The 26,176-nt window shown below is 42.7% G+C and overlaps 1 protein-coding gene across 5 annotated transcripts in view; it reads right to left on the bottom strand.

Moving 5' to 3' along the window:
• Positions 1-25,754, bottom strand: part of SCYL3 (SCY1 like pseudokinase 3) — a 43,691-nt gene extending 17,937 nt beyond the window's left edge. Inside the window, exons 1-8 of one of the 5 annotated variants that reach the window (XM_006073101.3) lie at positions 25,417-25,754; positions 20,673-20,890; positions 10,899-11,084; positions 8,848-8,961; positions 6,680-6,736; positions 5,467-5,569; positions 4,152-4,263; positions 1,995-2,072 (exon numbers count right to left, since the gene is read on the bottom strand). In XM_006073101.3, the coding sequence (XP_006073163.2) occupies positions 1,995-2,072; positions 4,152-4,263; positions 5,467-5,569; positions 6,680-6,736; positions 8,848-8,961; positions 10,899-11,084; positions 20,673-20,837 (815 nt within the window). In that variant the 5' untranslated portion in view covers positions 20,838-20,890; positions 25,417-25,754. Of the gene's footprint in view, positions 1-1,994; positions 2,073-4,151; positions 4,264-5,466; positions 5,570-6,679; positions 6,737-8,847; positions 8,962-9,407; positions 9,477-10,898; positions 11,085-20,660; positions 20,891-22,744; positions 22,879-25,112; positions 25,264-25,416 lie in introns of those variants that run through there. The other 4 variants (XM_025285973.2, XM_006073102.3, XM_045165737.1 and 1 more) reach the window with 4 other exon arrangements.
• Between the last annotated feature and the right edge of the window lie 422 nt (positions 25,755-26,176).

Genomic DNA, 26,176 nt, shown 5'->3' with positions numbered 1-26,176 from the left:
TGCTCCTCATTAATAATAGTGAGAGTGTCCTCTTTACCCCCTAATAAACCAGAATCCTTTTAGTCAATAAAAGATATTTTCTCAAATTGAAAACACATGTGTGTGCTTAGTCGCTCAGTCATGTCCAACTCTTTGTGACCCCATGGACTGTAGCCCACCAGGCTCCTCAGTTCATGGAATTCTCCAGGCAAGAATACTGGAGTGGGTTGCCATTTTCTTCTCCAGGGGATCTTCCTGACCCAGGGATTGAATCCTGGTCTCCAGCATTGCAGGCAGATTCTTTACTTCCCACCAGGGAAGCCCATTTTAAAACACATAGGATATTACGTTACTTAAAGTTTCTATGATAAACAAAACACTGGCTTTTGTTATTAGAAGCTAAGTACAAGCACTTTGTTAAGAAATACACCGACATCAGGTATTAAGAGTAATAACATGCCACCATACAATCACCCTGAGCAAGTATCTTGCCTCCTACCTAATCAGGAAACGGACCATACCAAGCTTTACCTCCTTCAAGCCCCTCAGCCACTATCCACAAACAGGTCCACGGCCAGAATAATTCCCACCTCTTTTCCAGGTACCAAGGATGTGAGGGATTCCCTCTTATTTAAGGCCATCGCCACAGGGCCATTGCTCCAACATTCCCTTCTACCCCAGGGCCACAGGCCAACAGCCCCCCAGCAAGAGGGGGGCTTCAGTTCCTCCCTCACTCCCACCAGCTCCATTCTGTGAGTCCAAAGACATGCTCCCATCTTTTCAAGCCTTAAAAACAGCCTTACTTGACTCCCTTATCAACCCAGTAGCAATTCCATGTTCCTCTCCTCTAAGCTTTTCAGGAGGTTTTACCCAAAGTCCATGTTCTCACCTTCTGCTCACATTTCAATTCACAGCAGTTTGATTCTCTCTGCTGAAAAGGCTTTTTCTAAGACCAAGTTACAAAAGCTCTCTTGATGGCAAAGTGATTACTATCTTTCTCAAATTCTCTACGGTTTGGAATACCAGCCCTCCTGTTTCTGAATCCCCCCTAACCACTGCTTCTGCCTCACTTGTCAGCCACTCCCTCCCCACCAGCCCCCTGACAAGCTGGGTGCCCCAGGTCCTTTTCATGCTACCCACTTTCTCTGGGAAAATGTCAATGACTACAGGCTAATGAACCTTAATACTCACCTCCAGCTCATCCTCATCAGACTTCTCTCCTGAGATGCAGACCCATCTGCCCAAAGGCCCATGTCCATCTCTAACTGGAGGCCCGCAGCCACTTCCAACCAACACGGACACCAGATCCTATGTCTTCCCTCCAATATTTTCCAGCTCGTTTAGTGATAATCACTAAGGCTTGCCAGTTTTTGTTTTAATATTTCTTATCTGTGTCTTCACTGTACCATCGCTGCCCTTACATGAGGCCTCCCATCTACTGCTGGCCTGCCATGGTCTGCCAACCAACCCAAATCTTACATGAAGTAAAGCTGTGCCCACTCCGTAGAAAACAGAGTAATCCACCCAAGGTGAGGGTCATCTGTCTCACAGCCTGTTTTCACTCCTTTGACAGCTTCAAGGCCTGAAGCCCACTGCTTACCAAAAGCGTCAATACTCCTCTCAGCTACATCCGAGGGTGCCTGCCCTACCCGCTCCGGCAGGACTCAAGTCGTCAGTCCACACACAGACCTACTGTGTTTCAGCTTTGTGCACTGGTTCACACTGCCTCTCTGCCCAACAGCTTTTTTCTAACCTCCTCCTCCCTGCCCCGTCCTCTGTGTTCTCAGGACACCCCCTCAAGCTCCACTACTGTCTAAGGATTATCAGTCTGTATCTGTTTCCTTCACCAGAACTATACTTCCCAGGGTCTAGCAGAGAGCCTAACACAGAGGAAATGTCACTGAACTCTGTCTAAGAAACCCAATGACAGACTTGTCTTCTCTAGGACATCTGAAGTGATTACATGGACTTAATCCAAGTTACTAAATTTTAAGGCCTGAATTTTCTGAACTTACTTGAAAAATTCAGTTTTTTCCTCTTCGCTCTTCAATGTTAAACTTTTCAAGAAATTTACAACTTCTAGAAAATCATTCCTAAATGCCAAAAAGGAAAAAAAAAAAAAAAAATGCAGGACAACAGATTAAAGAAGGCACATTAAATATCAAAGCCATAACCACAGACCACACAATAATACTGCTCAACAAAGACACATCTCCCTTGACCACATGGAAGATTCTACTGTAACTAAGTAGCTTAGAAGACAAGTGCTATAGGACAAGCCCACAGGGAATTTAATATTTTAAGAATATCAAAGAGATCTGTGAAGAGGATACATGCTTAACCACACACATGTGTGCATACACAAATGCGAACAAATGCTGTGGTTTTAATAAAATCATCATAATCATCCAAACATTTTGTTGTAATAGGATGTGGTTACATGAAATGTCCTCGGAGAAATGCTTTTACCATTACAGAGCAGTTGCTGATTCTCAAGACTCCTCTGGGGAAGTAATAACTATTAAAGAGGGTTGCAGAAAGAGGCATTTCTGGTACAAGTCACAGGGATCTTCTCATTTCACCTGTTTTAAGTTCTGGTCACTTTTCCAGCCAGGCAGGGACGAGGGTGACAAGAGTGGGTGGTTTCCTGCAGGGCCTGCAGACAGTCCCAAAGCCAGCTTAGCTCCAAGCAAATGTGGCCCCTGGGAGGGAGCCTTTAGCAGCAGCCAGCAGCCCCCACCAGCAGGGCTGACCTCCTCTCCTGGTCTCCACATCTCACCTTTGCACCTCTTTCCCTCCGGCTTGGCAGAAAGAGCGCAAATGCCTTGACCAGAGTGTAAAATCAGATGGCTCGGCTGCCTCAGCAGGAGCTTTGGCCCTGGCTCCTCCCCCTGCCTCTGGCTGGGCTTTCCCCTCAGGGGCAGCAAGACCCCCATGGGCAACAATCCCCCCACATGTAACAATTTATGAAAGAGGGAGCTGGTGTGTGGTTCTGCCTTCCCTCTCCTGTTTTTGTTTTTAATTGAAGGATAATTCAATTCAACTTTACAATGTTGTGTTGGTTTCTGCCAAACATCAGCATGAATCAGCCATAGGTATACCTACGTCCCCTTCCTCTCCCCTCTGGTGCATCCACAAGTCATACTAAAGAACTCCTACCACACACAGTGATGAGAGAATCAACTGTAAAAGATTCTTCTCCGCAGAGAGTCTATCAGTCTGAAACATCCCCCCCAAAAACACATGGCGATACCTTAGTTAAAGAACTCATAATGGGAAAGGTTTGAATAGCTCTTTTGGAACGTAAGTAACAAAGCCCACGTAACCACAAGGAAAATACCCCCTCTGCTGTGTTTAATGATATACCTCACCCTATCTTAGAGCCCCCTCCAGGGATAATATCAGCTCTCCCTTCATTCTGATTTCTCTCAGGCTTTCTGACTGCAAACACATAAGGATTTTTAGTTTCTCAACTGACATGAGTTTGATTTTGCTAATAAAAGTTATGAATGAGGAGTTAACCTGTGCAGAAGTTCTGCAGACACGGAACTTTAAAAAACAAAGGACACATAATTAAAACTAACCTTGAAGAGAGAGGTTCAAAAATCTCTCTGAATCCAGCGACAGTATTGACAGCTATACTGTGCCCTCCCTCTAAATTGACTTCTTTGCTCTTCCATCACGAATTACTAAACAAAGAAAACAATCTTCTGCCTGCCTGAAGAAAAATAAGCTCATTGCCATGCCCATCCCCCACCAACAAGTAAAATTCAACAATAACAAACTCGTATAAATAATACAATGTCAGCAAAACAGAGAGGCTGTGTTAACATTAAGTTCCTCAATTAACTTCTCCAACTCTACACCACTGGACACAGCCTAGCTTCTTCCCGTTCACAGAAGTCCTAAGAAATCCAGCTATAATGTCTAGACCCAGGCGTCGACGGTGAAGGGTTTCTAGAACTTCCTATCTGTGAGAGGAACATGAGAGGCAATGATCATGTCTCCCTCTACTTCCCACGTGGACATGACTCACTCTCTCCTAATACTGAAGCACAGCAGCAGCAGCAGCATAGGGGCCCACATCGCTCGGTCCCCCGAACCCCACCGCAGGAGTGCGGCCTGCAGGAGGGCAGGCGGGGGTAAGCAGCGCGCCGCGCCAGGCGCCTCACCTGAAGAAGTCATGGCACAGGAGGCTGCAGAGCGCTGGCCGGCAGTGTGGGCTGGGACTCAGCAGGGCTGAGCGCAAGGTCTGTTGAAAGCTGGAGAGAATATCCGCTGCAACTGAAACCCAGAGCGACAGTTAGTTCCCACTGCCTCCTCCCTCCTGTTATGACCTCTACAGCTGGAGCCTGACGGGAGCAAAAACCAACCTGGAAAAAGCCCAAACAGAGCCCTGGCTGATGCTGAACAGCTCCCTGCCTGCCTGAAGTCAAACTCTTGGGCAGGTGGAGAAAATCATCCTGCCAACACATCTACCCCACTGCTCCCCTTGGAGGCCCCCACCTTTCCTGACTGTCAGCTTAACTCAGCTCAGGCCTAGAGGAGGAAGCTTAGTAAGTGGCAGGTTTGAGGCCTTTTCAATCAAGTCTCCTAACCCTCAAAACACAGGAAGTTATTTGAAGGACTGTATTTCCTCTCAAGGATGGTACATAATTGCCACCGTGCTAGAAACAGTGAAGAGCAGTGAGTTCATCACCCACAAAGGATGTCCTAGAGCTTAATTCTCAAATGTTCAGGCTGGGACAGCTCAGAGCTGATGGCTGAATGGTGCTTGTAACTTCAGAGGATGGAATGAACCAGGCAGAAGAAACTGCGTTAGAACTGCACAAAGCTGCAGCAACACAAGACACAGGCTGGTAAAGGGGCTTAATGTATACAGACCCCAGTACATGCAAAGGATAGACATCTGAAGGCCCGGAGCGGGTAGGGGAGAGTGAAGTGGGCTGTCAAGCATGCCGCCAGAGAACTCAGAGGAGAACTATGTGCTCAGTAGCCTGGCCTTTAAGGGCCAACCAAAGAAAAAAGTAATGAGTAAATTAAATCATGGCAAAAAAAAAAAAAAAAAAAAATCGAAAGGACTTTGAACGAATCAAGATAAAGAAATGTTAATCTTAATTTAGAAATTAATTTAAAAAAACTCTGAATCTTATCCTTAGATCATTACATACACATCAACAGCACCATTCATTTATTTATAGGCTGGTTTGATAAGGAACAGTCTTTAGACCATAAATACAGTACCAATCAATAAGATCATAATATAAGATACCCAAAGCCATAGTTCCAAGTGCTTCCTACCTAAAATTCTTTTAACTGTTCAAAGTGAAGAAACCCAAAGCTTCTGCCCTCACTGCTATCACGATCTGCCCTGCACAAAGTTACTTGGTAAGCAACAGTTCTGTACTATGATCAAACGCCACAGCATCCACCGTGGATGGCTGTCCCACTAATTCTGTGGATGCAGATAGCACAAGTCCAACTCACCCTGTTCACTTAAGACTGTGAGCAAACTTTCCACCAGTGTCCCAAAAGAATAGGCATCCCGGGCGTGTCCATAGGATGCTGGCAGAGTCGTGAATTCTGGAGACTAAAAGCAGTAAAGACCATTACAACCAGAGGATCTGCTTTAGAAACCATTCCTAATCTTCTCTGAAGCACTTTCTCCCATTTTTGCATTTAGTGTATCCAAAATTAACTACACAGTATCACACACAAATTTCTAAGCTCTTAAAACAATTAGTGAACAGAATTTATCAAAGATATTAATAATATTAAATAAGGAGGGGGGAAAGGCCATAATATTTGTTTGTCGCTTTCAGAAATATTTCTGACTACAAACTAGAGTAAAAAAAAATTATCATCAGCATTATATGCACATATACGTGTAAGCACATAACAAAAACAGAAGTTTCAAAAAACAGTTCTTAGTCTTGCGCCCCAAGATGTCCAGTGATACTTTCTATTTACTCCCTTATTTTTCTCCCTTAAAATGCCAGTCAGGACCGACCCCTAAATTGATTCAAAACCTACAGATCGTTGGTTTGAAAGACACTAGTATATACATATGGTACTGCTTTGTATAAACCTGAGTTATTTCAAGTCCTAGGTTTATATTTAAGTTTACTGTTGAGTTTGTGTTTCCTGCAAAGCACACTAAATATGTCTTTGGGGATCAAAGTCTATAGTGGTTAAGGACAAATTTAGAAAGAACAAGTGCTTTTGAATTTATTGTTAAATATTATCTTTCTTTACCAGCACCATAATATTAATAATCACTCTTCCTCACATCTTGGAATCCCAACTAACGGCAGACAGGCAGATGACCAGCTTGGGTGAAGCACAGGAAGGCGCTGGGCTCTTGTTTCCTCAACTCTCATGGCTTCCACAAAGGTACACAGGCTCACCGTGAAATGGCCATGACGCCCCCACTCTGCTCACACCGAGGTACCTCTTATTTTTCAGCACTATCACAGGTGTCTACATGACCAAAATGTAAGCTGAGTTTCAAGAAAAAAGGCTCTCTGCTGTGATGACATGATCAGTCTCAGAAGCCTTCAAGGCCAGAGGAATTAGGAAGTGTCTATGACTTAGCAAAGAGGTGGGCAGAGGAAAGGTGTTTTTTTTTTTTTTTTTTTTTTAAGTTTCATACTCAGTTACACAAAGAAGCCTTCGTGACATCTGAAGTGTATCATCTTACCATCTCTTCAGGAGGAATAGATGCTGGGTCTCTTACTGACCGAATACTCCTCAGAAACTAAGAGAAATAAATTAAGGAAAGTAATTCAAGCATGTTTGGTGAACCAATCTCTTACATCAAGTTACAAAAGCAAAGAGCAATCAACACCAATGAAACCTTCAAAACAATGCTATAGGCTAAATACATAAATTAAAAATCTTCATCACTGAAAAATGTAGACATAGTGCCTGGTATGGCACAAGACTTAGTGGAAAATAAATATCAGTTCCCTTTCTTTTTCCTTTCAGCTGGTTTGACAGACACCCTCTGGTGTTCAGAGGCATCTCTATATCTGATTTATTTATAAGTAAATTAGAAATATTTCTTTCTCATCCTACATGAAAGTGAGTCACTCAGTCATGTCCAACTGTTTGCGACCCCATGGACCATACAGTCCATGGAATTCTCCAGGCCAGAATACTGGAGTAGGTAGCTGTTCCCTTCTCCAGGGGATCTTCCCAACCCAGGGATGGAAAACAGGTCTCCCACACTGTGGGTAGATTCTTTACCAGCTGAGCCACCAGGGAAGACCACCCTTATCCTACGAAGATATTAACAAATAAAAGACTTCTCTAGCATAGGACAAATCTATCATTAATCTGCTCTCTGAGTCAAGTCAGTCATAAGTTGGTTGCCACATGAGATATGTGAGGACCTTATAAACTAGAGAGACAGAGCCAGCATCCACAGAACAACATTCATCTACTGATTCATCAGAGATTATTTCTCAAGAGTTTGTATGTTCCAAACACCATCTAGGGCACCAGGAATACATACTGAATGCAATAAATCCCTGTCCCTGGCCAGGAGCTCACAGCCTAAAATGTAAACTAAGAACTTCGATAACCTGCGCTGGCTGAGCACCTGGGAAGCCCAGGAGGAGGACTACTCTTGTTGGGCAGGGGACACCTCAGGGAGGGCTTCACAAAGAGGAGACTTAGCCTGATCTAGACTTCGGCAAGACGTCAGCCTCGTCTTACATCCTGCAGAGTCCAGGGGAAGAAAGGCGACAGAACGGCACATAAGGGAAAAAGTGGGTGAAGGAGGAGAACCCCGCTGGACTGCATGGAGCAGGATGCAACCAGCGTGGAGCTCAATAACCGAGTGGCACCTGGAGCTGAAGGCAGGCTGGGAGGAGCTGGTGAGGGGCCTGGGACCCCGTGGTACAGAATCTGGGATACACCCCACAGAGGGAGTTACGCTGTTATACTGATTAGCTGGAAGCTGACTTCTGAGAAGAAAGGGATCAACAGGGACAGAAATAACAGAGGAATGTCTTCACGGTGGAAGGAGCATTTGAGCTGAGCCAGAGCCCTTGAAGGTACACATGCAACAAGGCCCCCATGAAACCCGCACACGAGGGAAGAGGGGAGTGAGGTGGAGCCAGGAAGTCAGAGAGCCCCCTCGTCAGTAAGGAAATCATGATGTGTGTGTGTGTGTGTGTGTGTGTTTTAAAAGGCTAAGTCTAGTGGCAACATGCAAAATTATGGAAATAAGAAACAAAACAGAGAACAGTAAGACTGCTCAACTCCAGAGGGGAATTTGTAGACCTCTGTCGGACAAAATCATAAGACAGAGCCCGGCAGCAATACCGTGGCCCACGAGGAGTTACGATGCACAATCCCTGACACCCACTCTTAGGACATAACGTATGAGTCTGGAGAACACGAACAAGTGCTCAACGAACATGTCTAATGGGCCTAATATGTGCCAGGCCTATTCCAGGTGGATGGATAAAGATACATATACAACACTAGCACCCTCAAGAAGCTCAGCCACTGGTAAAGAAGGCAGACACATGGAGGCAATTCGACACGAAACACTCGGTGGTAAAACCACGTGCAGGTTACTAGGAGCACAGAGGGTGGGCATTTAATGGAAAACCGACCAAGCCGCTTTACCTCTTCCATTCTCAAGATACCTTCGCTCTAAAATGAGAAAAGAATACATGATGCCTAGCCCCTCTGGACAGTAAAAGCCTACAACCCTGTGAATGTGAGTATTGACAAAAAAGTCAAATCTCCAAACCTCAGCTCACACTACTGCTGGAGCAGAGTCCCTAGGGGAGAACCGCACACCAAAATGCTACCAGACTCTGAGTGACACGGAGGGCCTGGCACCTGGCTTACCTCTGGTGTGGCCTGAGCAACTTTGCAGACTGTTTCCATTCCTCCCAGCTTCCAGTGCCCATCTTCGCTCACAAACACAGACGACACACAGACATTGTTGTGTGTGAGGTGTCCCTGGGAAAAAAGAACAGGAAGAAGACTGCCATTCCCATTTTCCGAGTAGAAGTTTTAGAAAACTAAGAACTCATCACCCAAAAAAAAAAAAAAAAAATTATGGCAAGTCTTCCTACTTGTGGCATAATAAACAGAACTACAACCTTAAGAAATGACAAATTCAATGGGCCAGCTTAAGCATTATGAGGTTAGGAAAAAATGAAAAACACAATGGAAAGGCTTATTGTCCCCTGCCCAGTGTGGCAGGTTAATAAAGACACGAAAGCCACCGCACAGACACTGTACATCCCCATCTCCATCGGAGTCAGGAGATACAGGTGTCCTTATAGGTAAATTTACAAGTCTTTTCAGCCTACATCGTGTGCTTCAAACGCCTTTAAAGGAAAAATTTATCTTTGCTCCCATAAAGTTATTGTATTAATCTTCTCCTCTAAATTCTTTCTCACCTACATTCTATCACGAACCCAGATCCACTTCACCTGAAATCTTGTCAGTAGGCATTAAAAAAATTCTGCCTGAAGAAGAGGAAAATGGAATGATAAGGACCACCAGAAATATCCCACAGACCACAGAAGAGCCAAATTTAAAACTATATAAAAGAATAGTACAGTCAAATAAATGAAGGAAGAAGAAAACGAGAATGGGGTGAAGTATGTTTTTTTCTCAAACCAGAAATTATTCCAGTAGATAAGTGCACTTTAGATACTCTACACATCAGATCCAGTATGTACACATTTTATATATAAAACACTCCAAGGTATGTATATATATTTTTAAAGGAAAGCTTAGAATAGTATTAGGGTGTGTTTCCGCTTGAGAAAAATAAAGGCGAATAACACTTAATACTTGCTTAAGACACACAAAGATTCATCAATATTGTTTTACAGTTCTTAAGACATTGCTTTACCGGCATTTTACACTCAACATCATGACTGACGTATAGATGACATACATAGATAATTCTGTGTGTCCTCAAAATGCAAAAAAAAAAAAAAAGACACACAAAGAGCGTCTGTGGCCTAACACCGACCACTGAGGTTGTCTATGGCAAGAAGCAGGGCCCTGGCTTCAAGGACAGGGACTTGTTTCCTTGTCTGCACTCGCATACTATTCAAACTTTTTACTGCATTCAAACATTCTTCCAACAGAGAAAATATTCCACCACAGTGCAGCATTAATAATCCTACTTATGTGTATCTTAGAAATAGTTTTAAGAGACAATAAATTCAAAGTGATATTTGGAGAGTCTATCTCCCATTAATAGAAAAAATTTTTTAAAAACACATTAAGATGAGTCAAATGCAAGTGCTTCTAACCTGTAACTGGTGTTTTTTAATCCTGGGAGGCTGCCATAGGCCTTTATACTTCAGAATGTAAATCCCATTAAGAAACTACCACAAGTAAACAATACCACTTTATCCCCATAATAGTGAATACTGCCGTGGTATCAAGGGGCTGCCTATCTTTGGCACCACCTTCTTGAATGGCAAAGGGTGTGTAAAACTCTGCCTCTTTCTAAGAAATGATCATTTCTTTCATTAAAAAAAAAAAAAAAAAAAATCCTGAAAACAAATAGAAACATGGTCCACACAAGCACTGATGTTATTAAACTTTTATCTCATCCTAATAACAAATACCAGCTGTAGATATTTTTAGGTAAAGACTTATCCAAAACTAGAGACAGACTATATAGTAAACTGAATAAAGTTCTATAAACAACTACCCAGGGACAAAGAACTTGTTGCCTGCTCCACAAACCACTTGTCTGTCCATAGCATCTCATGTGCTGTTTTCCCTCAGGAAGCTCTCTGATGAGAATAGTAACTTATGATTTCTACAGATACCAAAATTCACAAGCACTACCCCATACATCAGCCTCCATCTCCCACTCCTGGTCTAAACGAAAGGCTGTGAGGCAGACTGTCCAGGTTACTTACTCGGTCATGAAGGAAGATAAGAGCCAGCAATATGTCATAGATCCCAGCACAGACCTCTGCAGAAGACAACGTTTCCAAAACCACTTCCAGAGGCTGCACTCGCTCAGTGACGAGATGAATGCCGTCTGCTTCCACAGTGCAAGATAAAAACCTTAGCAAGCACGGGTGACGAAGGGTCTTCAGGTGCTTTAAAAATACAAACAGAAAAGTTGGTAAAGTTAATGACTCTACGCTTTACCATCTGAGCCACCAGGAAAGCCCAAGATTAATTATAGTCTCATAAATATTGTAATCAATTCAGAAAATGTATACTTAAATTCAAGGTCTTCTCCAGTTTCTTACCTCCCCCATCTAAGCCCCAAGTTTCAAATAAGGCAAAGAAAAATCCATGACTTGTTCTGACAGTGTTTACTTAACCAGCATTTATATTACTCTAGAGAGACTTTCATTTTCATGAGTGTAAGCTCCGAAGAGCCCAGATTTCCAATGATTTTTGCTATAAACTCTGAACAAAGCACGGAAAACAACACCTGAGAACTCTGAAAAGTAAACAAGAGCATGTAGATTATGGACAGCAGTCACCCATGGGGTGAGTTTCCCGGTTCGGGGGATGTCCCTTCTCACAGCTGTGCGCTGAGGGCAGGCCCCAGGTGCAGAGCAGTGCAGCAAAGGTGGCTGGAACTCGAATGGAAACTCTGCCAGCTTTGTGGCCAGGAGAACCGAAGCAGGTTTGAGTCTGAGGAAGCTGTCCCAGAGGAGAGAGAGCCGAGGGAGGGAGAAGAGGCCCCAGTTACCTGTATACCCACACAGGTCTCAGACTAACCCCAGAACCAGTCACAGGACAGACCCAAATTAGCACAGCAAAGTTTTGAAAAATGAACTAAGGTTTGAACTACCATGCACAGGAAGGGTGAGAGGAGAGTAGTTTAAAAAAAAAAAAGGTGGGCGGGGAGCTTGAACCCAAGGGAATTGACCATCTGCAAACGAAAAACATCAACATTCTTCAGAGAATTATAACAGAACCAAGAGTCTATGCAACGGGGCATTCAAAATGTCCAGGATGCAATCCAAAATCACTCAGAAGATAAAGAATCATGAAAATGTGAAAAAACAGCCAACAAATACCAACCCCAAGATTGACCAGACACTAGATACTAGAAATTATCAGAAGGAATCTGAAGCAGCTATCACCACCATTCCCGCCTGGAGATAAAGGAAACAGTTATAAAATAAGTAGAAAGCTAAAAGCTCTCAGAAGAGAAATGAATGTTATATAAAAGAACTAAATGGAAATTTTATAAATTAAAAATACTACAAATAAAAAAATACAGTGGATGAACTTAATAACAGAATGATAATGACAGAGACAAGACTCAGTGAACTTAAAGTTGTTAACCAATCTAAAGAACGAAGAAGAAAAAGTAAAAGAAAAGGTCAGAGCTTCAGAAACCTGGGTGACAATAACAAAAAGTTTAATGCACATAACTGGAGTTCTTAAAAAAAAGAAGAAATAATTGGGACATAAAAAAATATAATGGCTGAAAACTTCCCAAATTTGGCCAAATACTTGAGTTTACAGATTTAAGAATGTCAGTGAACGCTGAATAAGATAAATCAGAGAAAACTACACCTAAACACATTATGATCAAACTGCTGAAAATCAAAGATCAATTTAAAAATCTTAGAAGTAGCTAGAGAAAAACAACACAGGTGGAGAGATAACAAACTGAATGATACTAATTTCTCATAAGAAAACAGAATCTGAAAGATAAAGGGAAACTATTTTTAAAGCAATGAAACAAAAAAAATCATCAAACCTGAATTCTGTACCTAGAAAAAATACCCTTCAGGAAAGAAGGCAAATTAAAAGCATTTTTGATCAAGAAAACAGAAAAGTTGTTGCTAGATGATCTGCTCTACAAAAATGCTAAAGTTAGTTCAAGCTGAAAAGGAAACAACAACAAAGGGAAACCTGGATCTTCAGGATTGCATGAAAAGCATCCGAAATAGTAAATATCAGGTTAAAGCGGAAGGTTCCATTTTTTTCCCTCTTATTTAAAATATATAAGGCAAGAAAGCCCAGAGATAAATCCAAGCACATATGGACACCTTATCTTTGACAAAGGAGGCAAGAATATACAATGGATTAAAGACAATCTCTTTAAAAAGTGGTGCTGGGAAATCTGGTCAACCACTTGTAAAAGAATGAAACTAGAACACTTTCTAACACCATACACAAAAATAAACTCAAAATGGATTAAAGATCTCAACGTAAGACCAGAAACTATAAAACTCCTAGAGGAGAACATAGGCAAAACACTCTCTGACATACATCACAGCAGGATCCTCTATGACCCACCTCCCAGAATATTGGAAATAAAAGCAAAAATAAACAAATGGGGCCTAATTAAACTTAAAAGCTTCTGCACAACAAAGGAAACTATTAGCAAGGTGAAAAGGCAGCCTTCAGAATGGGAGAAAATAATAGCAAATGAAGCAAATGACAAACAACTAATCTCAAAAATATACAAGCAACTCCTACAGTTCAACTCCAGAAAAATAAATGACCCAATCAAAAAATGGGCCAAAGAACTAAATAGACATTTCTCCAAAGAAGACATACAGATGGCTAACACACACATGAAAAGATGCTCAACATCACTCATTATCAGAGAAATGCAAATCAAAACCACTATGAGGTACCATTTCACGCCAGTCAGAATGGCTGCGATCCAAAAGTCTACAAGCAATAAATGCTGGAGAGGGTGTGGAGAAAAGGGAACCCTCTTACACTGTTGGTGGGAATGCAAACTAGTACAGCCACTATGGAGAACAGTGTGGAGATTCCTTAAAAAACTGGAAATAGAACTGCCTTATGATCCAGCAATCCCACTGCTGGGCATACACACTGAGGAAATCAGAAGGGAAACAGACACGTGTACCCCAATGTTCATCGCAGCACTGTTTATAATAGCCAGGACATGGAAGCAACCTAGATGTCCATCAGCAGATGAATGGATAAGAAAGCTGTGGTACATATACACAATGGAGTATTACTCAGCCATTAAAAAGAATACATTTGAATCAGTTCTAATGAGGTGGATGAAACTGGAGCCTATTATACAGAGTGAAGTAAGCCAGAAAGAAAAACACCAATACAGTATACTAACACATATATATGGAATTTAGAAAGATGGTAACAATAACCCTGTGTACGAGACAGCAAAAGAGACACTGATGTATAGATCAGTCTTATGGACTCTGTGGGAGAGGGAGAGGGTGGGGAGATTTGGGAGAATGGCATTGAAACATGTATAATATCATGTATGAAACGAGTCGCCAGTCCAGGTCCAATGCACGATACTGGATGCCTGGGGCTGGTACACTGGGACGACCCAGAGGGAGGGTATGGGGAGGGAGGAGGGTTCAGGATGGGGAACACAGGTATACCTGTGGCGGATTCATTTCGATATTTGGCAAAACTAATACAATATTGTAAAGTTTAAAAATTAAATAAAATTTAAAAAAAGAAAAAAAATAAATAAAATTACCAAAAAAAAAATAATAAAATAAAATATATAAGGCAATGGCACCCCACTCCAGTACTCTTGCCTAGCAAATCCCATGGACGGAGGAGCCTGGTAGGCTGCAGTCCATGGGGTCGCACAGAGTCGGACACAACTGAAGTGACTTAGCAGTAGCAGTAGCAGTATGTAGAGTAAGCACTGTAACACTTGCCTGGTAAGGTTTTCCATGTGTGCGATGTACATTGTGCACATACAGTTAATATACATGTAACAAAAGGACAGCAGGGTTGGAGGCTGGAGACATCTATGTGATTCCAAGGCTTCTACATTTTATGTGACTGTGGTACAATGCTAACCACAATTAGTGGTTAGTACTAACTAACCACAGTTAATAACCATAACTAAAAGTTAGTTATGTATACTGAAGTCCTCAGTGTAACTATTTTTAAAAAAATAAAGAAATATATAGCCCCCATTCAAGATACATTAAAACAGAATACTAAAAATATTAAAATAATTCACAAGAAGGGGGAACGGAAGAACAAAAATCAGAAGGGGATGAAAAGATAACAAATGATAAATAATTACATTAAATGTTAAAAAACTAAACACTCCAATTAAGAGTGGATAAAAAAAGGAAGATCCAACTATATGCTGCCTATAGAAGACATTCTTTAGACAAAAGACAGAGATAGGTAAATGAATAGAAAATAAATGAATTTGATGGAAAAGGATATTAGTAAGCAAAAGAAGGCTGACATGGATATATTCCTATCAGACAAAATATACTTCAAGACAAAGAGTATGGCCAGAGATAAAATGGGACAATTACTTAAAGAATAAAAGGGATAATTCATTAAAAAGACATAACTAATTATAAATGTGTATGTGCATAAGAGCAGAAACTCAAGATACACATGAAGTAAAAACTGGGAAAATGAAAGGGAAAAACAATTTCACAATCATAGTATCAGAGTTGGAGATTTTAAAGCTCCTGTCTCAACAATCAACAGAAAAAAAAATCAATAGAACTAGCAGAATATAAACTAAATAAATAAAAACTTAGAAAACCTGAATAATATCAACTACCTGAATCAAACTGAGATTTAGAAAACACTTTATCCAATTGCAGATACAAATTCTTTATTTGATGATCAGTTTTCTAGTTAATGAAAAGAGAAAAGCTTTAAAGATAGTTGAATATAATTAAGGGGATTAAATGTTTAGGTAAAAAGGCAAAAAATAAGAAAGCAAGATCAACAAAATTAAATTGTTTATTATGGATCAGGGTACTAATCCATTCAAAACTGTATTATGATCCAGCACATTATTCAACCATCTTTAAAACTTTTCTCTTTTCATTAACTAATTAGGTGTCCCAAGTGGCTTCTTATTTGTTTAAATGAAGGAAGAAAGAATGGAATAAATCTTGCATGATTCTGAATAAGGCACTTAACTTAGCAAAAACATTGTCACTCCTCTTTGGCACATGTAGTTATGCATAAAATTATGCATAAATTCACAGGAAAGGTTAGCAGTTAAGAATGAAATAGAAATACTTCTTGATTTAAACTTCTGTTCCAAAGAACAGATGGAATGACAAGATGTACTTGCTAAGTGTAACTAGGATATTTTCTCAATGAACATCAATTAAAGAGAAAAATGCTTTTGTTCTGGTGGAGAAAAGTGACTGCTATCAAATGAGAGTTATTTGAAACCATTTGTCGCAAAGTTACCAAGTATCGATCACATCTCATTCACTCCACTAGGTACGAGGATTCTGAGTGAGGACCTTTATATTATTAAATATGAGTAGTAGTAGATTGGAGAAGGCAATGGCACCCCACTCCAGTACTCTTGCCTGGAAAACCCCATGGATGAAGGAGCCTGGTAGGCTGCAGTCCATGGGATCGCTGAGGGTCAGACACGACTGAGCGACTTCACTTTCACGCGTTGGAGAAGGCAATGGCAACCCACTCCAGTGTTCTTGCCTGGAGAATCCCAGGGACGGGGGAGCCTGGTGGGCTGCTGTCTATGGGGTCGCACAGAGTCGGACACAACTGAAGTGACTTAGCAGCAGTAGTAGATATTTTGCCGATCTATGCCCACACACAGATGTTAAGTGTGTGGTATCCCTACTATTCAGGAATCAGTTAGGACTCAGCCATTCAGAGAATTAATTCAAGCCTCAGGGGCTTGACTTTTCATTACCATTCTACCTCGAACTTGCTACTTCACTTTGGAAACAACACAAAGTAGTTCTCAACTGTAGCTTAAATTCACTTGTAAGTTTTTAGACAGGGAGAAAGCTTTACTGTCACTCTGCTAAAGAACTACAACAAAATAACAAGATGCCTAAATCAGTGAGCAAGAATCTTCAAGGAGACATATTCTTCCTCCTACCCCTAAAATTCAAATTGGAGAAAAAGACAGAAGTCCATTCTCTTTAAATGTTCACTGTCTGGAGGCAGGATCATAAACCAAGAATAAAATGCAGGAAGGTAAAGGGATAAAGAATTCTATGCTGGAAAGCATGCTTTTGGGAACAGGAGATACTGAATAGGCACGTGGAAATAATAGATCTGGAGCTCAGACGAGGTTTTGACAGCTATTTAGAGACAAAAGGATGAGAATGTGAAGTCTGAGAACTGTGGTGGGAACTAGCCGAGGGCCAGTGCCACCTGGTGACCCTAACACCCGGAGGGAGGGGTAACACTTCCAAGTTCTTCTCAGCAGGTGGTGCTTGGTAGCCTTGTAAGAGAACCAGACTTTGACCATGAAGGGAAGGAAATCATTTTTTTCAAAGCTGACGATACAGGGAAGTTGATTTACCAGAATGGGGTTATAAATAGCATAAAAAAGGCTGAGAGGGAGAGGAACAGAAAGAAAATGTCAGCATAAGGAAAAGCAGTAAAGCATTTCCCAAAAAGAATTCAAGCTCCTTTAAGCACAGCAATCAGTCCTTCTATTTCTCTCTCATGCCCACACAATGTGGGTTCTCAGATATGTTGACCGACAGCAGCGTGAACCCACCCTGGAATTAGAGCATGTCTCCTAAGGCACTCCACAGAGCACCTACACAGCATCTAAATACCTATTCTGATGTGGCTGCCTGACAGAAAGATACTTAGGAACCATTCTTTGAGCCTGCACTCACCATGAGGCCCTAACTAAGCACTTACATTATATTATAGCAAACCACAGAGTAACCAAGTTCTGACAGGATTTACCACCCCTTGCAGGCTACTGGTTAGAAATGAATCATAATCCCAGTGAGAAAATTACACTGCTGTATAAACAGCTAATGAATTCAGGATAAAATGAGAAGGTGTGATGGACTTGAAGTATTTCTGATACTGTTTTGTGGCCAAAGGTTATACCTGCATTTCATCTGACTTCAGAGGTTAAACAGTGTGCTGAGACTGCTGTTTTTTATTTACAACATGGTTAGAAGAGCATAATCCCTACCTAACAATGTTTGGCTAAGGAAACACTGTGTATCTGCTTGAAATGGTAATCCTACCATTGACAGCTATTAGACATGTCAGTGGTAGGATTAGGAACCTGATCTCTAGAGAAAGGAAGCAAGCTAACGATGGCACTTCAATATTTCAGGTATCTAGGAAACCAAGTCTCTAAAACCTATTGCAATGCCATTCGTTTCTCAAGTACTATGACCTTCATTTAAACTCCTTATCATTTTGTTGCCATTTCAAAATTTCTCAGATTCATGGTTCAGGTATTCAAAGCCACATGATAGCCCGAGGAACCTAAGGGACAAGTATGAACTACTAGAGAAGAGTCAGGGCTCAGAAGAGTATGTGTAGATACCAAGGGCAGAAAAAAATCTTCCTTCTCAAGTTTTGCAATTCCTAGTGTGGAAGTCGTCAAACACTGCCTGAGTTTTGCTTCTTCCCTTTAAAACTTTTATGATTTGGGTTGTTCAACTTCCATGCTACATACACCATAAAGATTAACATAATTTAAAAAATCATATGGTCTTATAAATGATTATAAATTTCTAGTACCTCACTGTTGCTGCTGCTAAGTCTCTTCAGTCGTGTCCGACTCTGTGTGACCCCACAGACGGCAGCCCACCAGGCTCCCCCGTCCCTGGGATTCTCCAGGTAAGAACACTGGAGTGGGTTGCCATTTCCTTCTCCAATGCATGAAAGTGAAAAGTGAAAGTGAAGTCGCTCAGTCCACCAGGCTCCCCCGTCCCTGGGATTCTCCAGGTAAGAACACTGGAGTGGGTTGCCATTTCCTTCTCCAATGCATGAAAGTGAAAAGTGAAAGTGAAGTCGCTCAGTCGTGTCCAACTCTTAGCAACCCCATGGACTGCAGCCTAACTAGTAATAGTCAATTGTTATTTTTTAAAAATATGCAATCTTATTAGATGAAAACAACAGGAAGTATGTCAGATATTAACTGCACCTAAGCAAAAGACAGGGAGGCAAGGCGTTGTATCTTTTGTAAACTCACAATAAAAAATTATTATCAATTCCCAGATGGGCTGGAAAAGAGACAAATGTGTGGTCTTACCAAAAAGCACAATTACTTAGTGATACAACAGCCAGCTACACTTTTTATCAGAGCACATTAATGGAAAATGCATTCTGAGTAAAACATTTTCCTTAGGAACCATCTTACCTGTTAATCTCAAGGCTGATCAGAGACATCAAATAATGAACTGGTGTGACAGACAAAATGCCTAAACTATATTCCTAACACTACATGTTATAATATAGCCCTTTATAATCATGATCAAGGTATAAACCATTTAAACAGATCTATGAAATACAGGAGTGGGTTGCCATTGCAGGGGAGAAGGCAATGGCACCCCACTCCACTACTCTTGCCTGGAAAATCCCATGGATGGAGGAGCCTGGTCGGCTGCAGTCCATTGGGTCACGAAGAGTCAAGTATGACTGAGAGACTTCACTTTCACTTTTCTCTTTCATGCCTTGGAGAAGGAAATGGCAACCCACTCCAGTGTTCTTGCCTGGAGAATCCCAGGGAAGGGGGAGCCTGGTGGGCTGCCATCTGTGGGGTCACACAGTGTCGGACACAACTGAAGAGACTTAGCAGCAGCATCATGAAATACAGGGTTTCCTGGGTGGCTCAGACAATGAAGAATCTCCCTGCAGTTCTGGAGACCCAGGTTTGATCCCTGAGTCAGGAAGATTCCCTGGAGAAGGAAACGGCAATCCACTCCAGTATTCTTGCCAAAAGAATTCCATGGACAGAGGAAGCTGATGGGCTACAGTCCATGTGGTCACAAAGAGTCAAACACTGAGCGACTAACACTTATGAAATATATATCAATGTTTCATTCTTATTGTTAGTTCAAAGAGACTCAAGATAATACAGACCATAACGTCTAACAAAGATAATCCATCAATCTGAAAGGGCTTTCCTTTTTAGAACCTTCCTGAAGATAATCTGAATGCCTGAATACCCAAGGAAATGGCTAACTAGACAAAGAAATATCAGCTAATACTTTCCTTTTCTCTAATCTGAAAAGATACTTAGGGCTATTTTCTTGAATTATATTCCGAGGTGGAGTCATTTTTTCCAATGACAGCCCAAGATCCCCTGACAGCAGGTCAGCCAGCTCGCTGGCTCACTGGCGCCCTTCACAGAAGCAGCAGTTAGGAGGCCTGAGGTGGGAGGAACTTCCTAATAATAAAACTGAAGCTGCTAGAGGTTAATGCTCTAGGGTCCCTCAGCAAGAAGTAGGGCCCAGGTCACAGTCTTTCTGGGGCATCCCATCCCACATTCCAGTTTCACATTCTTTCCGGGAGCACCACAATGCCTCAGGAAAGGAAAACACACCAGTTACAGTTCCTAAAATATATAATTTCCAGGTCCATCCCATCATCAGCACACCAATTAAAATGTTGTCCGTACTTACAGCATTTTTGCTAAGCTAGAATTAAGTCCCTTTATCTTCTGTAAGCCATGTAAAATCCCCTCCCAAACTTTCTCACTAAAAAAATACAATATGATGAGAAGAGCTATTACGCTGAGTTGCATAAAGCTTTTGGCTCATCTGTGGTACTTGACCTCGTGATACAAGCTGGTGACGTTCCCATGAGGTAAAGACAACTGTATTTTCAAAGGCCATGAATGAAAATATTACTATGACCTACCCCCTTGGAACTTTATTAATTTCATGATTTTTTAAAATAGAAAACAAGAAGACAGTAAAAAGTACTAGCTATTAGGTAGTCACCTATGAAGGTACCTTGGCAGCTTTATTAACCTTATCTTCGTTTTCTCTCTTATACACAAAAACTGACGCGAGTTTGCCATCTTGCAATACAGCGGGGTAAACAGCAAGTCCGGAGGGTAAGGTGAACGGTGGCTCCTTCAGGGCATAGCTCTTCAAAGCGCTGTTCTCTGAGCCCATCCCTTATTCGGTGAGACAGGGGTGCTGCAGCTCCTTCTCAAAGCCAAGCAGACCTGAAAGCAAACAGGAAACATTTCCAAACGCTGAGTATCTGAGCCATGAGCCAGAGACAGCCAAGTAACCAGACCCAGGCACTCCGCTGCAGAAACTCCTGCCACTGCCTACAATCCTCATCAACTAGGCCATTTGACAACAAAGACAGTCAAAGTTCAGCAAGTTACCTGCAAGGCTTGACAATGAACAAGTAATAGCTCTAGAAAAAAATGCACTTAACTAAACAGACACATGCAGTTACTGTCGTTCCCAACCCCCACTGAACACACAGAACTTCCACAGAGGAAAAGCGATCCAATACAGAATAAGGGCTCTCTGGCTCCCTAACCCACTTATATCCAGTCTCACAGAGGAAAGTGCTGCAAAACTTGATCATTCAAAAATGATAAACTTCTGGATGTCTAAAACAACTCACAATTATATGGAGAACACTACAAACTGGAAAATATTTCTAAAAATGTTGAAAGACATGTTAACAAACAGAAAGTTTGTATAAATCAAGAAAACATAAAACACCAGCAGAATAATGGGAAGGGAAACAGATAACTCATTGAACACAAATGACAACAAATAAAAGAAAAAATACAATCCCATGACTGCTCTCCAAAGTATGCTAAAAAGGGGAAAAAGCAAAACTGTATAATCCCAAACATTAAAAAAGATGTGAGATTCTAGGAAATGCAAACTTTATATAAGGACAGAAAACAGGTAAGTGGTTGCCTGGGGTGAGACTAGTTAGAGGAACCATGGGCGAGGACAGGAATACAACAGGGTGCAAGGAAACTCTGGAGGGAATGGATATATTCAGTATACCTTGATTATGATTATAGTGATGAGTGATCTACTGCTATAGCTACACACACACACACACACACACACACACTTGAAAGATGTGTTAAGTATTAACAGGTTTGTTGTGGATGTCAGATCATGGATGATGCACATACATCAATGTGAATATATGTGAATTCACATTCTGTGTTTGTCACAAACACAGACATACATTTGCCTGCACCTCCCAGCTGTTCCACAATAAGAGCATATCTTTCAAGGATACAAACTCATGTGGTTACAACAGACAGTACATAGAGGTTCAGCAGTATTGGTGGAGTAGTAAAGGGCTCACTGTGTGCACAGGCGCCTACTGTGTGCACAGGCGCCTACTGTGTGCACAGGCGCCTACTGTGACTGGGTTTACACTACGAAGGGAGCCAGCATTACAAGGCTCCAACCACAGCTGCCACTTCACAACTGCCAGGTCACACGATTTACCCATAAAGAGCCAAGAGCCTGAATATTTATGTGGAAATTTCTATATTTTTAAACATTGGCTCCAACATTTTTAAACCTGTATAGGCCAAACAACACATGTCTGAAAAGTTTATGGCAGTCAGTTTTTAGTTCTGGCTTTACCATAACTTAAAAAATACAAGATAAAAAGAGTTCTTACTAACTCTGGCAGCATGGGAAGCAAATTGCGAGCTCTAAGTAACAGCCAAAAATCTAAGTGGACCTTTAAAAAATTCACTTTAAAATCTTCATCCTTTGGGTAAATATAAACCCAAGAATCATTATACATAGACCCTCTACTTGGGATTTTTTTCCCCCACCTTGGTAAAGTTCCATTCAACACTTACTAGGTTATCGGAGTATGTAATACTACTTAAAACACATACCCCAACCAAAGAATTTCAAAGGGCTACAGACCTACATATAAACCTGAATAAGGATTATAACATGTATAAGGGCTAAAGTGACCTAAAATTGATGTTGTTTTTTTTTAATACCAAAGAATGTTTCTGAGGATAAGAACTAAGCTGGCTTTGTAACAAATCCACTGAGCTCCTACCTACCAATACTTTGAGCTCCAAACTCCAATCCTTTGGCCACCTCATGACTCACTGGGAAAGACCCTGATGCTGGGAGGGACTGGGGGCAGGAGGAGAAGGGGACGACAGAAGATGAGATGGCTGGATGGCATCACTGACTTGATGGACGTGAGTCTGGGTGAACTCCAGGAGTTGGTGATGGACAGGGAGGCCTGGTGTGCTGCGCTTCATGGGGTCGCAAAGAGTCGGACACGACTGAGCGACTGAACTGAAGAATTATGATAGAGGCAAAAATAAATAAATAAATAACCCCCCCAAACAAACAAAAAAACACCCCAAATGACAACAAGAAACAGTACTAAAAAGTATCTCAACAACAGCTGACCCTTTAAAATCACAGGAAATTAAGGGCACCCATACCCTCTTGGTCAAAAACCTGAGTATAATTTTACAGCTGACCCTCCATATCTGCAGTCCCACATCTGTGGATTCAACCAACAAAGGGGACTCGATTAACTACAGATCACAAAGTACTGCTCTAGGAAGATGTTAAAACTGGGTTTTATTTGGGTCCATGACCTAAAGAAATACCACCTGAAAATTGAAAGAAATGAACCCCTTCCTTGTGAGAACTCAAAAGGATGACATTTTATCAGTTTGAAAGCATGATTAATGTTGACAGCAGTCGACAGATACCACCCTGCAGCGCTTACAGTAGTTGGAGTACAGCCTACTTTCAGTAAAAACTTCATTAGTTAGTGTTGATTGCTCAGTGGTGTCTGACTCTTTGCCAGCCCATGGACTTGGCCCACCAGGTTCCTCTGTCCATAGAATTCTCCAGGCCAGAATACTGGAGTGGGATGCCATTTCCTTCACCAGGGGATCTTCCCAACCCAGGGATTGAACCCGGTCTCCTGCATTGCGGGAAGATTCAATTCCGTCTGAGCCACCAGGTAGGCCCTATTGAGAAATAAATATCAGGAGGGAAATATAAAGATGCGCTGTTGACTGCAATTTGTATATGTCTTATAAGCAGTAATTCTTAATTCGTAGCTTCACAATTCTGTATCCTAAGAGGCACAAAAACTATTGCTATAAACAACGCTTTAAAAATGACAATTCAGCTAACATGGACTTACTGAAATGTAATACTGGTAAACAAGAACACCTGGACTTCCAAAATGCTCTTTTTTGTTTTGAAGAGTAAAGGGGAAAGCACCAAATCATTTAACTTTGAAATGAAAAAGTCACAAAAAGGCAGAAAAAGATATTCTAATATTAGCATAGGTATTTTTCAGAATTTACCACCTGGTGGCTCAGCTGGTAAAGAATCCGCTTGCCAAAGCAGGAGACCAAGAGACACAGACTCCATCTCTGGGTCGGCAAGATCCCCTGGAGAAGGAAATGTCAACCCATTTCCAAGCTCCAGTATTCTTGTCTGGAAAATGCCATGGTCAAAGGAGCCTGGTGGGCTAGTCGATGGGGTCGCAGAGTTGGACACGTTTGATCTCTCTCCCGCGCACACAGACACTAAAATAAAATATTGGGTAGGCAGTTTCTGACTTGTATAGGTATCATCGTCTTCTCTTTAAAATGTTGTTCACCTATCTTCCTTCATCCTTTTATTTCCTTGGGCAGCACATCAAGTTTCTAGGCCACCTGTGGGATTAAAAGTCCTTGTCTATGTTACTGGGCAACTCATACACTAAACAAAGAAATGAGTGTTCTTTGGGGAACTCGCTCTCCTTCTCAAGTAATTGGGATGATCGTGATCTTAGCTCCCTCAACTTGTAAGTTCCAACAGTAAGGTTTTACACTGAGAGTTCAAAGGACATCTGTTATTGATCGGTATTTTGTTATCAGGTGACAATATTACTTGCCCTTCGCTTTGATCTGTTTCACGCATACATTCCCTATAATGAACTCAGTCCAGCAATATATAATGAAGCCTTTGCGTACCTAAAGAACTAAGTATGGTTTCAGCTAAGGCACGGGATGTTTTGGGGGTATGCGCACGAGTCCTTAAAAACAACAGTAACAGGGATTCCAAAATTCAGGATCCAACTGAGTATTCGCACGGTTACCTATATATGTTTCACCTTTATTCTAAACAAAATGCACTACCCAGAGACAGGAGCCAGCGGGGCCTCTGGGGCCCCGCACCGGTGTCCGAACGAGAATGAAGGCAGCATCCCAGGGCGGGCGCGAACCCATGCTCCCGCGGCTGGGCCCCAAGCGCCTGGCACCTTCTCGCCCCGCCGCGCACACTCGCCCTTCCGGGGGCCAGGGGGGCAGGCCGGGAGCGGAGGCTGGAGGTCGGCGGGGATCTGACCGCGACTCCTTGGGGTCGCTTAGAGGCCGGGGCGGCGATTCCACTTCGCTGGCCGCTCACCTTCCACACCTGCCCGCGAGGCCGGGCTCAGCGGCTCCCTTCCAACGCCCCACGGGGTGGGGGGGTCCTCCGCGACGCCCGGATTAGCAGGGGGCCCGGCAGTGAGCACAGAGAGGATGCGCGGAGGCGGCAAGCAGCGCTCAACCGGCAGCGGTGCCGCGCCGAGCTCGCCCCCGCGCGGGCCCCAAGCGCGGACCCGCGAGCGGGGCGCGTGCCCCCCGCCTCGCTCCCGGCCCGGGCCGGCCCCATCCCCGGCGGCCCAGACCTGCACTGACGCAGGACGCAGCCGGCGGCTCCCTGTTACCTGCGGGTGGGCGGTGGGGGAGGTGGCCAAGGGTCTTAGCTTCGGTCCCCTCGTCTCCCCGTGTTGACGCCAACCACCCTCGCCTCCCCCGTGACGCTCTGGCCACTACCCCCACAATCTTCCGAGTCTGGTCTCTCCGGCACCATAGAGACGGGTCCGGAAGCCGGAAAGAATGCCGGCCTTCAGCCCTCCAACGCCACCACGAGGGCGAGAGCACCCGGAACCGAGATAGAGCGGCCGCGCAGGTGTTTCTCAGGCCGGTGCCATCTTGAGTGTGGGCGCCAGTGCGGGACCGCGGCTCACTCTCTGGCCCTAGTCTCCTAGTTGGTCTGTGAAGATGTCTCCTCTCTTGGCCTTTGACTTAAACGTGAAAGTCAGCCTTGATTTTAATTTTTAGCCTTTTAACTGCACGTCTTAACTGGATTTCCGCCCTAATCAAAAATGGCCGCTGCTGGCCTCTAACAAATAGAAAAGGGGCGGGACGGGGACGAGGCATACTCTGGAAATTGGTGAGGACTTTTAGGAGAGTGACGTGGCTAATCCCGCAGCTCTGATTGGCTGTGCTGCGTGGGCCGAAGTCCTAAGAATCCCTGGCTGAAGCTGGCAGAGGTGGAAGTGATTCCAGCTGAAGCCCTTTCAGATAAGAGACTCTGAAGTTACGCTTAAATCAGCGGGGAGTGAAATTGGGATTATTAATAGTGTTTGTGGGTCCCTGGGTCAGGAAGATCCCTAGGAGAAGGAAACGGCAACCCACTCCAGT

Source organism: Bubalus bubalis, chromosome 5 (assembly GCF_019923935.1).
Source record: "Bubalus bubalis isolate 160015118507 breed Murrah chromosome 5, NDDB_SH_1, whole genome shotgun sequence".
In the NCBI taxonomy this organism is placed as follows: domain Eukaryota; kingdom Metazoa; phylum Chordata; class Mammalia; order Artiodactyla; family Bovidae; genus Bubalus; species Bubalus bubalis.
This window is presented reverse-complemented; position numbering and strand designations above follow the sequence as displayed.